At 48.8% G+C, this 18,149-nt stretch overlaps 1 protein-coding gene across 1 annotated transcript; it reads left to right on the top strand.

Annotated features, from left to right (window-relative positions):
* Positions 1-8,552: 8,552 nt before the first annotated feature.
* IL15RA (interleukin 15 receptor subunit alpha) lies at positions 8,553-16,489 on the top strand. The gene is made up of 4 exons (XM_053943563.1): positions 8,553-8,625; positions 15,352-15,543; positions 16,171-16,288; positions 16,441-16,489. The coding sequence occupies exons 1-4, from the start codon at positions 8,553-8,555 to the stop codon at positions 16,487-16,489; spliced, it is 432 nt and encodes a 143-aa protein (XP_053799538.1).
* Positions 16,490-18,149: the final 1,660 nt, after the last annotated feature.

Raw genomic sequence — 18,149 nt, 5'->3', positions numbered from 1 at the left:
GAAAGGCTTTCCAGGCATGGGAATGGGCTGCCCAAGGCAGGGTGGAATTGCCCTTCCTGGAGGGATTTCAAAGCCCTGTGCATGTGGCACTTGGGGACGTGGGGTGAGGCCTCAGCTTTGGCTTTTGTATTTTCACATTCTGAGCTGCTTTGGTGTGTGGGTCTGGGCTTCACATTATGGGATGGCGAGCTCTGTGCACAGAGCAGGGAGACAAAACAATTCCTGCTCCAGCTGGGCACCAAGGACAAATGATCCAAAGCTCAGGCCCAGGAGCACAAACAGCGTGGGCTGGAGAGAGAAAAACAAGCAGGATGGGAGTGCCTGGGCTAAAGCTGGAATGGGACAATGAACTGCAAGGTGCAAATGGAGCAGAGCTGATCCCAGTGAGAGCCCCCGGGAGCGCTCGTGCATTTTGGGACCATTTTGGTTCCTCTTGGCTGCAGCCCTGGCTGGGCTCTGGTGCTGCCCAAGGTGGATCCATGCAGGAGATCCTTGGAATAAATCCCTGCTTTATTTTTCAACGCCATCCAGCTGTGGGAAATGAATTTGTAGAGAATTTTCCAAGTTTAATAGAGGGTTTATGCAGTATACATTTGTATCTAAATTTCGAGATGAGAAACGTTGATTTAGAAATGTTACGGAATAGGATAGAAATTGTTGAGAGACAAATGGAATTAGAAATAAGTTTTCAAGGATGGTTTTGTAAATAAGATTAGATATTTTGGAGAAATGTCATTATGAAAGATGTAGTGTAGTAGGATTTCTGAGGGGTAATTTTAAATGATTGGTTTTAAGGTATTAAACCAATAACAAAACCAAAATGAATGCTTTATAAACATTTCTTAACCTATCAACTTTACCTCGCCAATACTATGGTATGGTCAAAATTGTATAATATATTTACATATTATTATATTATATTTATATATATTTACCCCACTATGGTGTGGTAAAAGTTGTATATTATATTTACATATTATTATATTATATTATATTATATTATATTATATTATATTATATTATATTATATTATATTATATTATATTAACCCCATAATGGTGTGGTAAAAGTTGATAGGTAAAGAAATGTTTATAATGTATTGTAATTAAGAAATCGTTATTTTCTGATTGGAATGGTGTGAATTATAACATTTGTATTGTTTTAATTTTTATGTGAGATTGAAAATGGAATAAAAGTTTTTGTAATGTTTTTTAGTTGTTTCATTTTGTGGTTAGAAAAGGGTATATTTTGATAATTTTTTTTTTTGAACTATTCCTCTTCCTGCAGATGGCTGAGATTACAAAACCAAGGTGAGGTGTTTTGTGTGAAGAAAAATGATTTTTTTGGAGTATAATGATGTGTTTGATTTTTTTTTTTTTTTTTAAGTGTGTCAGTGATCTTTTAAAGGGTTTTTTGAGTTTGAAATGTTAAAGTTCTCGGAGATTTGATGTTATAGGTTTTCCACTGGGAAACTGGGAAAGAACGATAGCAATGCTGCAAGATCTCAGATATGATTTTATGGAATGACCCGAGGGATTTAGGAACTTCCATCTAAAAGCTGCCCCACTGTTCCCTTGTTTTTCCAAGTGGGAATTTTTTGCCGCATTCCAAACCCCAGTGACAGGGAAATTCAGAGCAAACTGGGATTTTTGCAACGGAAAATTTGAACTGGTTTGTCCAAATTCCCTGATATCAGCCTTGTTTCCATGGAACTGTGGATTTGTGCCCAATCCACAAATTTTTTTCCTGGGGAAAAATTCCAGTGGTTTTTCCTTGGAGCAGAGGGTTGTAAGGGAAAGGTTTTGTTTTACTCCTCTAAACACCAACAACAAATGGGTTTCTGAAACAAGGGGGGGACAGGATGGGTTTATTTCCTAAAATAAAATGTGAGATATCATCTATTATCTATTATTTTAAGATATATTTATATGTAATACATCCTATATAACATATAACATAAAATTTTATATATTATATGTTATACATCTTATACATATAATATATATATTTTATACTTTATATATATATATTATATGTATAATACACAGAAATATAATATAATATAATATAATATAATATAATATAATATAATATAATATAATATAATATAATATAATATAATATAATATAATATAATATAATATAATATAATATAATATAATATAATATCTGTATCATATATTATATATTATTTTAATGTATACAGTTATATATTACATGCAATATTATATATTGCATTGTATGACATAATATCACATGATACATTTTTCCCCAGGATTTATCATCCCAGGATGAAAAGGGAAAAACAACCCTTTTTTTTTGTGAGAAATAATATATTATCTATTATTTTAAGATACCTTTATACGTAATATATCCTATATAACATATAACATAAAATACTATATATTTTATATATTAAACACACATATATATATAAACATATATCTAAAAGCTGTTGCTGCCACGCTCCCAACTCTGGGTTTTCCACCTCCAACTTGAGGTTTTGTAATCTCAGCCACCTGCAGGCAGAGGAATTGTTCCAAAACAAATCCCTAAACAAATCTCACAAACAAGTTTTTCCTGCAGTTTTTCTTCCTCTTTAACACATTGTTTCCTTCAAGGGCTTGTAGAGGTCAAGGAGAACATCACAGCTTTAATTCCAAGGGGAATATTTGGGTTTATTTATAAGTTTTTCCAGTGATTTATCACAGGCTTATATTCAAGATTCCCAGCCTATCATAATTCACAGCTCTTGACAGCAGAGCCAAGTGGAATTTGATAATTGCTGACTTTAAAGATAAACTTTAAAAAGGAAAGATAAACTTTAAACTTCAAAGATAAACTTTAAAAAGGAAAGATAAACTTTAAAAAGGAAAGGGTTTCCCCACTTGACTGGAATTAATTATAGAAGGGGAAAAGGAAACAAACCTCACGTGATGGACATTTATTTATTCCTAAAAAGTGAGGGTGGAAAATCTTCCCTCTTCCTTCTCACCCTCAGAGAACGAAAAAAGGTCTGAATTCACTTTGTTTCAGGAGAAACCCTCTGGGAATGTTATTTGCAGGGAAAAGGGGATGTGTCCAAGCCTCCAGCTGCAATTTTCACAACCTCGTGTTTTGTCACTGCTCTTCCTTCCTTGAACAATTTAATTGGATTAAATAAAGGTTTGGGACCAAAGTCTGCTCATTCTCTCCGGGGAAAAGGCTGGCTCTCAAAAGCAGCCTCACATCTGAGAACTGGAAGTCCCCAGACCAGAAGTTGAGACCTAGAGCAACCCCGTGGCCAAAATCCCCCGGGGTGGTTTCACAGCTGCTTTCCCCTCACACGGAAAAGGAGCTGAAGTTCCAGAAAATGCCACCGGAGATCCCCTGAGCCCAGCACAGCCCACCCTGCTCCTCTGCCTCCTGCTGGATTCCTCAGCTGTAAGGACACGCTTCTGACACTCCAGCAGGGAGAGATTTCCCCTGGAAAGCTCTGGAAAGGCTGGAATCTCTCCAGCCCGAGGCCATAAATGCAGCAGTGGCTCCTTCCCACAGCCTGGGTGTTCTGTTGGGCAGCAAAGACACCTCGTTTTTACCAGTTCTGCCAAATTCCAGCCAAAAGAGGAAAATTTCAGTTGTGAAACTGTAGCAAGTGTCACATGTGTTACAAGTGTTTATGAGAGCATGAGGTTGACTGCAATGCTTAGGACTGGATCTCCTTCTCCTTCTCCTTCTCCTTCTCCTTCTCCTTCTTCTCCTTCTCCTTCTCCTTCTCCTTCTCCTTCTCCTTCTCCTTCTCCTTCTCCTTCTCCTTCTCCTTCTCCTTCTCCTTCTCCTTCTCCTTCTCCTTCTCCTTCTCCTCCTCCTCCTCCTTCTCCTTCTCCTTCTCCTTCTCCTTCTCCTTCTCCTTCTCCTTCTCCTTCTCCTTCTCCTTCTCCTTCTCCTTCTCCTTCTCCTTCTCCTTCTCCTTCTCCTCCTCCTTCTCCTTCTCCTTCTCCTTCTCCTTCTCCTCCTCCTCCTCCTCCTCCTTCTCCTCCTCCTCCTCTCATTAAAAAAAAAAAAAGAATTCATAATTCCCATAACACAAAATGTTACCACTGGAATTTTTTCCTTTTTCCATCCCTCTTCATTTCCAAGGCAATATTTTGACTTTTCCAGGTGCCTCCAAGAGCAATGTGCAGCGCTGCTCTGGGACAGAATCCAGGCCCAGCAACTGCTTTCTGCTGGATTAATAGTAGTTAATTAAAATGGAAGTGATTAACCTGATGGGAAACCATCCCAGGCTGCCAAGCTAAGCTTTACAAATTGTTTTTTGGGATCATTTTCCCTGAGGACATGGAATTGTCAGGGATGAACCACAAATACTTCTGAGAGGATGAACTCACATCCTGAGCACGTTTTATGCACTCTGGGCAGGAACTTGTGAGAGCTGATAAGAAATTAAGTAAGGCCTGCTTAAATCCTCACAGGAAAACAAAAGCTGATTAATTACTGGAGTTTGGATCATTCTGCTCCTTGAGGCACAGTTCTGGTTTCTGTTTCTGGAAAATGAATGCAAAGGAATATTTTTGCCCTGGAAGGAGATGGATCCTCATCTCTGGTGCCTTGAAACAAGGCATTTGTCTCCCTTTGGACACTGGACTAATCTCTAGTCCTGACTTAAAATCCAGCTTTTTTAACCCAGAAATCTCCAGTTCAAGAGTCACATCGAAAACCACAACCTTTCCATGAGGAACATCCACGGAGAAACCTGGAATTCCTCAACCACTTCCACTTGTGGTGCTGCATCCCCCCAGCTTCCCCTTCCTTGGAGCTGCTGGGGGGCCTCAGGAATTCCCACCTGGATGGTGAAGTGTCCCTTGACCAAACCAGCTGGGCAGGGGACATCCCTTGACCACACCAGGAACTTGTGCATGGAAAAGGTGGGAGAATTGTCCACATCAAGAGCCCCAGCTGCCTGAGCAAGGTGAAGAACAAGATATAACCCCTTATTTCCTGAAGGCTTTGGAATATCACAGCCTGGAATCATCCCAAGTGGAAAAGTGCCATTGTTAGCAGAGCTCTGAAATAACCCCCTCCAGTAATTCCCAGCTTGGGTGGTGACCGGGGTGGAAACTTCCTGATTACTTATGGGAAATCATGGAATCATAGAATGACTTGGAAAGGATCTTAAGGATCATCCAGTGCCATGCCATCCATGGTCACCTCCCACTGTCCCAGGCTGCTCCAGCCCCAGTGTCCAGCCTGGCCTGGGACATTCCAGGGATGCAGGGGCAGCCCCAGCTGCTCTGGCAATTCCCAATTCCCAAGATCCCATCCATCCCTGCCCTCTGGCAGTGGGAGCCATTCCCTGTGTCCTGTCCCTGCAGGCCTTGTCCCCAGTCCCTCTGCAGCTCTCCTGGAGCCCCTTTAGGGCCTGGAATGTGCTGGAAGCTCTCCCTGGATCTTTCCTTTCTCCAAGTGAGCCCCTGGAGAACAAGGATACAGGGAATGGTTCCCACTGCCAGAGGGCAGGGATGGATGGGATCTTGGGAATTGGGAATTCCTGGCTGGGCTGGAATTGCCAGAGCAGCTGGGGCTGCCCCTGCATCCCTGGCAGTGCCCAAGGCCAGGCTGGACACTGGGGCTGGAGCAGCCTGGGACAGGGGGAGGTGTCCCTGCCATGGCAGGGGTGGAAAAAGATGATTTTAAGATCCCTTCCCACCCAAACTTTTCCATAATTGTATAAAATTTACATTAAAACCTGGTTTTGCCAATACCACTGATGGCAGCAGTGACGAGACAGTGGTGATAACCCAGCCCAAAAATTGCTTCTCAGGCCTTCAAAGCACTTGAAAAGAGACAACCCCTAAAGCATGAGCTTGGATGTGGGGTGCTGAATTCCTTTGGAAATCCAGATGCTGTGTCCAGCCCTTGGTGTTCTCCCTGCCCCAAGGGAGGGATGCTTTAGGGTCACATCCTTGTCCTGGTGCTGGGTGGGAAGGATCCTTTGATGCTGTGCCTCAGGGAGTGCACAAAGGGCTCCCTGAGACAGGGACATGGCAAGGCTTGGTGGGATGATCCTACAAATCAGCCTCTCAGGGAAAATTCCCTGTCTGACCACCCCGGAGCTGCTCTGGAACTCACAATTCCTGAGCTGGGAATTCCTTCCCACTCACAGGGTCAGACCACTCACTCCAGGTTTCCCATGGCAGCGCCTCAGATGGCTCAATCCTTAAAACAATTTAATCTCAGTGCAATAATTAAATAATAAAACAGCAGCTCGAGCTGGTGCCTCTCAGGAGGCAAAGAACACCCTGGGTTTGCACAACCTCACAGTCCAAACATGGAAAATTCTGGATTCCTCAGCTCCTGCCATGGCTCCGAGTGTCCGGTCACTTGGCTGGACCACAGGTCCCTGTCCCTTTGCTGGTCAGTGCCAGCTCACATCCTCTTGTCACCCCCCAGAGCCTGACCAGCCACTTGCACTGAGTGCATTCCTCAACAGCCAGTCATTCCCTAGCTCTGGTTTTTCATGGAAAGGCTCGAGGATTTTCATGGGAAGGTATTGTGAAAATGTGCCCTTCCCAGGAATCACAACCCTCCAGTCTGCCCAGTGTGAACTCTCACCCAGGTTTGCTTATCCTCTGGAAGATTGGCAGCTGCAGAGCTCATTTGCATCAGCAGCACCAAAACCCTCACCTGGAAATTTCAGACACAATTGGATTTTTTACATCTTTTGAAGGAATTCTTGAGAAGAAAGGCAAAGTCTTCCTAGAGTGAGTTTTCTTTACCACAAGCTGAGATGATCACGCTCAGCACTTGCACAAACTGCTGTGAACCCTGCCTGCTGACTGTTTTTTATAACTTTCACCCCTTAATGTTGAATTTTTGTTTTGTTTTGTTTTGTTTTGTTTTGTTAAGGGTCGGGATTAAATGTGTGAGATGGTATTTCTTGTTTGGACTTAGATGTTTATTAGTTCTTATTTATATTATAGCTTTACAAATTGTGAGTTTTATAGTATTTCACACTAATAAACTCGAGTTGTATATCTTTCTTTAGAAGGTTTTTTAAGGATGAACTGTTTAATTAAGAAATGATACTTAATTTGTTTTTACTTTTAACTTAATGACTAACTACCTGTGCCCTGCAGTGTGGACTTTTTTATCCAATTACACAAAACCACCCAAAGCCATGGAGAAGGAGGTGAAGAAGAAGGAGCAGCCTCTGCCCCAAAACATCCAGCTTGCTTTATATCTATTCCTGTATTCTAAACCCTTAAACTCTGAGTTTCCCACCCTGTGATATCACACACTTCTATCCAAACTCCACAATCCCAGTTCTGCCATTCCATTTTGGAAGCTTCACGGCCTCAGGTCAGTGCAGTGTTCTCTTGGGGGTCAGTGCCTGGCAGCACAGAAAGTCTGAAATTCCCAGCAGCCAGGCTTCCAGCAGAATTCCTGCAGCGTTTTCATGTGGAATGTTCCTAAGCACCACCCTCGGGCATCTCCTCCTGGTTCTCCAGGCTCACGCTGCTCTCTCTACACATTTGGAGGGTCCAGAGGTTTGTCCCGGGTGCAGCCTCTCTTCTGCTTCAGGGAGGTTAATTGAGGTTAATTCTCTTTCCTTGATGGCAGAGGGAGAATTTATTCCCCTGACATGAAGATTTGGCGATTGGCCATGAAATGTTATCCAAGTTACCCTTTGTTTTTCCTTTTCTACACTATTTGCTGATGCTCACTGACAAAACAAAAAAAAAACAACACGTGAGAATAAACAAAGAGGCCACGAGCAAGGAGCTGAGTTGAGGAGGATTTGCTGTGAGTAGAATCTGTGGGATCTGAGCTCTACAAATGCTGTGGGGTGGAGACTGCCCGCAGGAGCTCTGCAGAACTCCCAGGGCTGGATCGCAGCTTGTTTTCAATTTTTGAGGTTTGTGCGGGGACCGGCGCGTTCCAGCTCCAGCACTGGAATTCATGGAATCCCCCCAGACCCATGGCCAGGCACAGGAGGGAGGAGCTGCGTCCCCCCAGGACACCGCGATTCCCTCGCATTGCACATTCCCCTGGGCAGGGAGCGCTGCCTCTTCTCCTGCCGGGATTGCATCCCTTCCCAAGCTGTTGCATCCCAAGAGAACCACGACCCTCCTGCGTATTGCAGTGGCCCCGTATCACATCCCCCCAGGCGCTGCTTTCTCCAGGGGTATCCCATCCCCTCTCCCCCACCCGATACTGCACTCCCCGGGCCACGAACCCAAATATTTCATCCTTTTCCTCCCAGGGCAGCTCACACGCGCTGGATACTGACTGCATCCCTCTATTTCATTCCTTTCCGGGTATTGCGTCCCGGGGCACCGAATTCCCCTCGGGTACCGAATCCCCGCCAGGCACTGCCACCCCCATCGCCCCTCCCGGACACCGCATCCCCTCCCTGCCCCTGGCTGCCATTCCGGCAGGGCGGTGCGTCCCACCCGGTGGCCCCGGTTCGAAAGCGAAAGCGAAACCACTCGGGCCACACCGGGACGGCGACAGCGGCAGGGAAGCGCCACGGAGCTCCCGCTGGAGCCCGGAGCTGCCCCCGGGCCCGTCCCATGGCACCGCCGCTGCTGCAGCTGCTCTGCGGGACCGCCGCTCTCCTGCTGCTCCGCGCCGCCGCCGACACCGGTAAGCGGGGCTGCCCCGGGCTCCCCGCCTCGCCGCCGGCTTGTCCGAGCCCAGCCCGGGGCGCCCACACCCTCCCCGGGATCTCTGCGCCTTGCCCGGGGTGCCCGCACCCTTTCCGGGGTCCCTACGCCTTCCCCGAGGTGCTGGCTCCGCTTCCCGGGATGCCCGCGGTACTCGCCGGGATCCCCGCCCCGCTCCCTGGCCAGCCTGCCCGACTTCCGGAGGGAATCGCGCCGCTCCCGGGGCTTTCCAAGCTCCCACTGAGGTGCCCACACTCTCCCTGGGGTGCCCGTGCCATCCCTAAGGTGCTTTCTCCGGTCTCGAACGTGCTCGCTCCGCTTCCCGCGCTAATCCCCAAACTGCCCGCGCCGCTCCCTGGTGTGGAAAGCACTAATCACTTGGGTTTTTTTAAATCTTAAAAGTTTACTAGTAATAAAATAGTTATAAAAAATAGTAATAAAATTAGAGTAATAAAAATGTGGACAATGAGGATTAGGACACTAGGAGACAATAAAAAGCAAAGAATTACAGACGTCCGGATGTTTTTGGGCACTGAGCTGCCAATAACATGCCTTGTGAGCAAAGGAATAACCCTTAAAAGCAACAGCCTGTTGCATATTCATCTATCTCATACATGATGCATAAATTCCTTGCAAATTAAGGATTTTTCTGGTTTTTCTCAATTTCTTCCCCTTAATCCTGTGGTTCCATAAAGACGGAGAGAAGGTGGAAGGATGTTTGTCTTTTCTGATAAGGAGGCCGTAACTCTTTATGTGCCCTGTCGCTGTTATCTCTGTGCAAAGAGTTCCTTGATTATCTCATCCCTTTTCTTGAGCTAGTAAAAAATAATAAAACATCGCAGAGTTTCAATTTTAACATTATGTCGTAACCTAAAACTGTATTTAACACACTGCTTAAAAAGGATTTGATACAGTATTACAAAATAACCCTCCATAACACATGTAGTATTGAATTTAGTATTTGCGAAGAGCCAATCATAAAATACGCGTTTTTCACACTGGGATGCCCGCTCTGCTTCCTGGGGAGTCTGCTCTGCTTCCTGGAGGACTCACGCTACTCCCCAGAGTAGTTGAGCCCCAACTTGGGGTGCCCATACAATCCCTGGGGTGCCTGTGCCATCCCTGAGGTGTTTGCTCCGGTCCCTAAGGTGCTTTCTCTGCTCCCTGGGATGCTTGCTCTGCTCCCTGGGATGCCTGTGCTACTCCCTGGGGAGTAGCCCCCACTCGAGGTGCCCATGCCATCCCTGGGGTGTCCATGCCATCCCTGGGGTGTCCATGCCATCCCTGGGGTGCCCATGCCATCCCTGGGGTGTCCATGCCATCCCTGGGGTGCCCATGCCATCCCTGGGGTGTCCATGCCGCTCCCTCGGGTGTCCATGCCATCCCTGGGGTGTCCATGCTGCTCCCTGGGGTGCCCATGCCATCCCTGGGGTGTCCATGCCATCCCTGGGGTGCCCATGCCATCCCTGGGGTGCCCATGCCATCCCTGGGGTGTCCATGCCATCCCTGGGGTGTCCATGCCATCCCTGGGGTGCCCATGCCATCCCTGGGGTGCCCATGCTGCTCCCTGGGGTGTCTATTCTGCTTCCCTGGGTTCCCAGGCAGCTCCCTGGGGTACTCAAGCTCCCACTCAAGGTGTCCTTGCTGCTCCCTGGGGTGCCCACGCTTGCTCCTTGCATTCCCAAACCTCTCCCTGGGTGCCTCATGACCCCCCCCCCCCAGAGTGCCCAGGCTGCAGCCCTGTGTTCCCTGGGTACTCACCTCGCTCCTGGCATTCCCATACCACCCACTCACAGTGTCCAGGGAGGGCTGGGGGTGATGTTCAGGATCTGTGTGATGGAGCCATGGGAGCTGTGTCACTGTGGGATTTTGGGCTGGGTGTGCTCTGTGGGTTTTCCATGGCACTGGGAGTTGTCCATGGCTGCTGAGCCTCGAAGGTCACATCATTTGTCTTGCTTCTGCAAAAGTCCAAAATCCTGGAATCACTGGATCGTGATGGCTGAAAGACACCTTCAAGGTCTAACAATCAACCCAGCACTGCCCAGGCCACCACTGCCCATGTCCCCAAGTGCCACATCCACAGGGCTTTAAATCCCTCCAGGGATGGGGACTCCACCCTTGCCCTGGGAAGCCCATTCCAATGCTTTACAGCCCTTTCCAGGAAGGAATTTTTTCCCAAAAATCCCCCAGACCCTCCCCTGGCCCAGCCTGAGGCCGTTCCCTCTCCTCCTGTCCCTGTTCCCTGGAGCACAGCCCGACCCCCCCGACTGTCCCCTCCTGGCAGGGACTTGTGCAGAGCCACAAGGTCCCCCCTGAGCCTCCTTTGCTCCAGGCTCAGCCCCTTCCCAGCTCCCTCAGCTTTTCCTGGTTCTCCAGACCCTTCCCCAGCTCTGTTGCTCTTGGAGCTTTGGGAAAAATCTCATCACAGCTCAGGCCTTGGAACCACGCTTTGGTTCATCCTCCCTGGGAGCTGCGGGAAGCGGCAAGACCATTAGGAAATATTTCATTTGCTGATAATTTGGCAGCTGCGAAGGATTCTGTGAAATAAGGATGGAAGGAAATGCAAAGCTTTGGGACAGCTTCAGTGCTCGCTCTTCTCCAAGCTCCTGTGTGCTCCTGAAGCCCTGGAAATTGAATTTATCCCTATTTATAACAGAATAACGTGAAAGTCTTGGGTGACAAAAATAAGCCAGAAGAGCCCCATGTGCTGGGAAGACACCTAAAAATAGCCCTCCCAAAGTCATTCCTCACTGACCACTGAGCCCAGACATCCAGACAACATTCCAGGCAGCAGTGCTGCCACCAGGATCCTTGTCTGGGGCAAAAACCGTGGGTTTAGGGGGTCTTAGAGAAAATGAATGATATTTATTTCTTTTAGTTCATGTGATGGATAATTCAGGATGTGCTGCTGCATCCCACTATGTTCCCACTGGGCATCCTGTCCTCTCCTGCTCAACTGGAAATATTTTTGAGTTAAAACGTGAAAGTTTTATTTATTTACATGATTTTGGATTTCTCATGGATTTTTCTTGCATCCAGATTTGTAAAATTCCTCTTTTCTCCTCTTTTTATTTTTGGCTCATGGCTTTCAAATTTTGAGCAGAAAAACCCCACCTCTCTGGGCCCTTTCCTGATAATTTTTTAAGGAGAACAGCCAAGTTTTTCCCGGTGTGGATTTTCCAGCTGTGGTTGTTTATCCTTGGGAAGCTGTTTTTGGACGTGGGATGACATCACATGGCAGCATCTCCATGCCTGGGATCATCCTGGCTGCGTTTCCTGTGCTGCTTCCCAACGTGCCGGAATGAGCTCATCCTCCCCAGCTGGCATCGTTGGAGGTCGCTGGTGGAGAAAGACCAGAAAAAGTGAAATAAAAAAATCCATGGAAATGCAAAATCCATGGATATCGGGCATGTTTCACCCTGGATACTTTATCCCAGCAGGATCCAGGTGGAAATAAGGCAGCTGGAGGTGTTTTCCTGGGATGGTCGGCTCCCGGCACCGCAGCTCCAGTGGGAGGTTGGCCAAGGATGGGATGAGTCTTTGAGCACCTGGGATGATCCATCCATGGGAAATTCCAACTCACTGCTGAGGAATTAAAGCCTAAATCCTGCATCTCCAGCTGATTCCTCCCCTTTTCCCCCTTGGGATGTGTTTGGTCTCATCAAACAAGCTGAATTCCATGGATGGTGATCCTGCAGGGCGGCGCTGCTGGGATCTTGTTTGAACAACTTGGGCATTTTTTGGAAGAGAAGATTCCAACCAACTGGGGAAAAAAACCCAAAAAACCTCTTTGGAGGGATAAGGAGAGCAGGTTTAAAAGCTGGAAGGCATAAACAGAGCTTGCAGATCCCTGTTTTTCCTGGATATTTTGGGTGTTTCCGGCTGGATTTCTTGCTGTGCTCCCTTTGGAGGCGCAGCTGGAATTGGCACTGGGAGGGTTTCTCATGGACAAAACGCGCTCGGCCAGGTCTGGTGAGTTGTGATGACGCTGTTGAGCCAGGGACGGGCGAAACGACTCGCACGGTTTCAGAAGGCAAAATGAGCCTTTATTCAAAAGCACCTCTCTCTTTTATAGAGAACATCGTGAACATTCATTCCACTGGTCTTAGAGTAAGAACATTTCACCTGATTGGCGCACTGGACTTGGGTGATGTGTTCTACCACACTCAGGTCAGTGTGGCAGAACACATCTATAAACAATATGAACAGAAAGCAAGATAATAGATTGTTTACATTCTTCTGGGACTTTTCCCCTTTTTTCCCAGGCTTAGCCTGGCAGAAATCTTTCTCTTTTTCCCTCTGACTGAACTGAGAATATCCACATGGTGACACTTGTGAAACATCCTCCAGGCAGGGGGGATTTCTTCAAATACTGGTTCCAAGAGTTGCTGATTCCAGGAATTTCACCCACATCTTGAAAGAAGACCAACAGCTGCTGTGCTCAGCACATGCGTGTCCCCAAGTCACTCATGTCCTCCGGCCACACGGGCCAGGATCACACCCGGATCCACCCGGGCACTGAAATGGAGCAGATCCCCCTGGGATGTTCTGGGCATACACCCCAAATTGGGCAGGAGTTTTTGAGGATGGAGATTTTTATCTCTGGATGTTTTGGGTGCTGTGGGAGCACGTTGTGTTCCTGTCCCCACTGCTGCTGTGCCACTGTCCCCTTCCCATCCTACTCCCATCCCCACGGTTTCCAATTCCACATCCTGTTGCCATCCCCGTGGTTTCCAATTCCCCATTGTGCTCCCATTCCCACTATTTCCATTCCCATCCTGCTCCCATCCCTGCTGCCATCACACTCCTGTCCCTGGTGCCTGCTGTCCTTGTCACTGGCATGTTCCCATCCCTGTATGCTTCTGTCCTCACTGCCATGCCATTCCCATTCCCATTCCCATTCCCATTCCCACCGTTCTTCCATCTCTATTCCATAACAATCCCAGCCCAGCTGTGTGTTGCTCCATCCCAGCTGGACATTGCTCCATCCATGGCAGGCATCAATTCATCCATCCAGCCTGGCCATGCCTCATTCCATCCTATCCATGCTTCCCATCCCAGATATCCATTGCTCCATCCTATTCCTACTTCCCATCCCAGTTATCATCATTCCATCCTATTCCTACTTGCCATTGCTCCATCCTAGTCATACTTCACATCCCAACCCTGCATGGATCCATCCCATCTGTGCATCCCATCCCGGATATCCGTCACCCCCTCCTGCTCATCCATCCCATCCCGGATATCCATCACCCCCTCCTGCTCATCCATCCCATCCCGGATATCCATCAGCCCCTCCTGCTCATCCATCCCATCCCAGATATCCATCAGCCCCTCCTGCTCATCCATCCCATCCCAGATATCCATCACTCCCTCCTGCTCATCCATCCCATCCCGGATATCCATCAGCCCCTCCTGCTCATCCATCCCATCACGGATATCCATCACTCCCTCCTGCTCATCCATCCCATTCCGGATATCCATCAGCCCCTCCTGCTCATCCATCCCATCCCGGATATCCATCACTCCCTCCTGCTCATCCATCCCATCCCGGATATCCATCACTCCCTCCTGCTCATCCATCCCATTCCGGATATCCATCAGCCCCTCCTGCTCATCCATCCCATCCCGGATATCCATCACTCCCTCCTGCTCATCCATCCCATCCCAGATATCCATCAGCCCCTCCTGCTCATCCATCCCATCCCAGATATCCATCACCCCCTCCTGCTCATCCATCCCATCCTGGCCATCTGTGGCTCCATCCCAGCTGCATTTTGTGTTATTCCCATTGTACATCTCTCCATCTCTCCGTGCTGGCTCCCACTGGGATACGGGAGGTTCCAGCAGCCAGGATCACGGATAAGCCATTCCCACCCCGCCACAGGGATCCAGGTGCTGGCAGAGTTTTGGAGCAGCCAGGAGATTTTGCCCCTTGCACCAGAAAAGATGGGAAATTTCATCACCCTGGTACGGAACCGAACTCATCCTGAGGCCGAAGGGGAAGCGGGAGCTCGTTTGGGGAAAAGCAAAGCCACAACTCAAAATCCATCGTTGTCCCTCTGTCTGGGATACTTGGATTTCAACTGCCACCTTCCAGAGGGGAAAAACCCCTGGGAAGTGGCTGGAGAACTCACCAGCAGCTGGAATGTTTTATGCCCAGCTGTGAAATGAGTGGAGAAGAACGGGGGCGGTGACCGCAGCTGGAATTCAGCAGCTGGAGGCAGCTGGGACTTCTGGCCTGGGACAGTCACTGCAAGGGGATGGAATTCCATAAAAACTCCTTGCTGGCTGGAGGAGCTGCTACAAGTGAGCACAAACATGCCAGAAGTGTCTTCCCTTTCTCCAGCCTCTGGAGGAGCTGCTACAAGCGATCCCAAAAATGCTGGGAATGTTTCCCCTTTCTCCATTCCCTGTGTCAGGCACGGGGTCCCTTTATTTTTGCAGGATGGATGAATCCCTAGGCAGGATTTTATAGAATCATGGAAAGGTTTGGGTTGGAAGGGAATTTAGGGATGGTCTCATTCCCTGTCCTACCACGGGCAGGGACACCTTCCACTATCCCAGGCTGCTCCAAGCCCCGTCCAACCCGGCCCTTGGACGCTTCCAGGGATGAGGAGTAGGGAATTCCCCAGCGCAGCCAGAGGATGTCTGATCTCCCAGTTGTGATTCCATCTGCTTTTTTCCCATCCCGTTCCCATTCCAGCGCGCTGCAGCCGCCCCAAGGCCGTGGCCAACGCTCACATCGACGCCGGGAACCGCACGGAGCTGAATTCCCGCCTGCGCTACTCCTGCAACCCCGGATACAAACGCAAGGCCGGGACCTCCAGCCTCATCCAGTGCATCCTCTGGAACGGCTCCGAGCCCCGCTGGACTGACCCCACGCTCCAGTGCATCCGTAAGTGCTCAGTCTGGGAATCTGGGAGCTGGGACAGCTCCGGAACCGGAGGATGGGAAGAAATGCGAGTGCCACCCACGTTCTGTTTCTTCCAAGAGAATCAGAAATGGGTGGGGGGAGAATTACGGAGAGGAATTTAACCCGTGGAATTCCTAATGGATCATGGGTGATGTCCGTGGGGTGGGAAAACAAAAGTTTAGGGCCTCGCATCCTTCAGTGTTCCCAGACCTGCGGGAGGAATTTATTGTTGAGGATGGAATGCCAGGAACGCGGAATTCATAAACCACAGAGACTTTGCATAAGCCAGAGGTGCCCAATCTGGGAAAACGTAATGAAAACGCTGAAAATATGGATTAATTAGGATAATTAAAAAGAGACAAATTATTAATCAATAGAAGACAGAATGATAATTAATAACTTGAAGCCAGTGAACATTAATTCCTTTTTTTTTTTTGCTAAAATGCAAAAATGGTTAAAATTTGACAATGAACATCCATTTTTTGGAATTTGTGCAATTTCCCCCAGACCTCAATGTTGGATAAAATAATTTTGACTCTCTAACTTTCCAAACCACTTAGAAAGTTCATTTCCCAGCTGATGGTGTCTCCCTGTTCTGTTTTCCCAAAGGAGATCCAGCTCTTTCCTGGGAAACCCCCGGCCCGGAGAGCACGACCCAGAGAGGTGAGGAACAGGATTGGGATTGGGATTGGAGCTGCCACAGCCACGGCAAAGCCACACTCCCAGGGTGTGGAAACCACAACATTCCCATGCTGGGATCAGAATTCCCCCCATGGGGTGAAATCCCAGCATTCTGTAGCTGTTGGATGAGGGCATGGAAATAACGGCGCTGCCTCTTGATTTTGGGAATTTAAACATTTCCCACTGTTTTCCCAGCAGGTACCACCGGTGCCAGCCCGAATTCCAGCCCCTCTCCAGCTTCCAGTGAGTCACCTGTGCCACCAGCACCTGATGGGCTGCCACCAGACGGATCCAGGCCACCGGAGATGATTCCAACACTGGACACATCCACGCTGGGAGAGGGGACAACCCCGCTGCCCATCCCGCCCACGGATTATGCCGCAGGTTGGGCCAATTCCCAAGGGAATACAAACCTCCCCTGGGGCTTGTTTCATCCACAAAGGCTCTTTTGCTTTTCCAATGGAATTCTTCCTTCTCTCCAACCTCCTTCTCAATGAGGTTGCTCCCAGCATCCACCCCTTTCCGACCTCTGCAGCTCAAAATTTCTTTTCTCTCCTCTTTTCCAGTTTCCATCCAGTCCGTGGCCTCTTCTGTTGGTAAGCTGGGAAAAAAAAACCAAACTTATTTGGGAAACAGGGGCTTATTTTATTTTTTTTAAGCTTCAAATCCCTTTTGGGGGCTGTGGGAGCTTTATTCCATGGCCAATGGGAATGCCACTGAGTGGGGGAAGGATTTAGCACCCAGATTTCCTCCTGGAAAGAATAATTCCCAATTCCCTCCCTCCGGGGGTGGGGAGGGCACTTTGTGATGGTGCCCGGAGTGGTTTTGGCTCCTTATGGAGCTATTTTGGTGGAATTCATCAGCCGTGGGTTGGGAGATGCTCCTCACCCTGAGTGTCCATCCCTCAGGACTCCTGGTGCTGCTGGCCATTGGAATTGCGGCCGTCTGCTGCTGGAGGAGGAGGAAGTAAGTGCCAAACCCCTGGAATGAGTTTTCCAAAGCTTCCATGCTTTCCAAAGAAAAGCCTTGGAATGCCAGTGATGCTCCTCTTCCCTCCACAGGCGCGCCAGGCAGGGCTACATGGTGACAGAGATGGACATTCCTATGGAGGCTCATCCTTCTGGGAATGAGGAGGTGGCACCTCCTGTCATTGTCCCCACGGGCTGAGCGCCCACCCTGGGGACACCGGGCGCACCCATCCCGAGGGATGCCGGAGGATGGAATTCTGGATGCTTCCCTGAGGAGTGGCGGAGCACATGGAGCAGCCAGGGATGCATGGCTGCTCCTCCCAGCCTGAACACGGATGATTCCCATGGATGATCCCAAAGGTGGGTGAGTGTCTTGCACTGGGAGCTGGGATTTGGCCCTGGGGATGCTGCTGGTGGATAGGGAGAGGGTTGGGATGTTGGGATGGGGTTTGGGATGAAGCTGAGCTTCCCTGCCCTAGGAAATTCCCATTCCCTGTCCAGGAGCATGGATAGAATTGGATTAGCTGGATATCTGTCCCATCCTTTTCCTGGCTTTGTCCCCAAATCCCAGAAAATGGATGGAGAGGGACCTAGCCCAGGGCCACATCCTCATCCTTTTCCTGGCTTTGCCCCACATCCCAGAAAATGGATGGAGAGGGACCCAGCCAAGCATTTCCCCACACCCTCATCCCTTTCCTGCTCTCTTCCAGCCACTGAGCCAGAGCCAAAGGTGTTGGGACCATCCCACCCCACACACAGCTCAGGGATCCTTTGGAAGCACTTCCAGCGCCGATCCCGGCTCTGGATCCCGATCCCCACCGGCTCGCGGGGAATCCAAGCTGGAGCAGTCTCTCTACAGACACCATCAAGGACCAAATAACACAATTCAGGGAACATTTTCCTTTGTGTGTTTTTCCTTTATCCATCAGCAGTTCTTAG

This window comes from Vidua chalybeata, chromosome 5 (genome assembly GCF_026979565.1).
Source record: "Vidua chalybeata isolate OUT-0048 chromosome 5, bVidCha1 merged haplotype, whole genome shotgun sequence".
NCBI lineage: Eukaryota > Metazoa > Chordata > Aves > Passeriformes > Viduidae > Vidua > Vidua chalybeata.
This window is presented reverse-complemented; position numbering and strand designations above follow the sequence as displayed.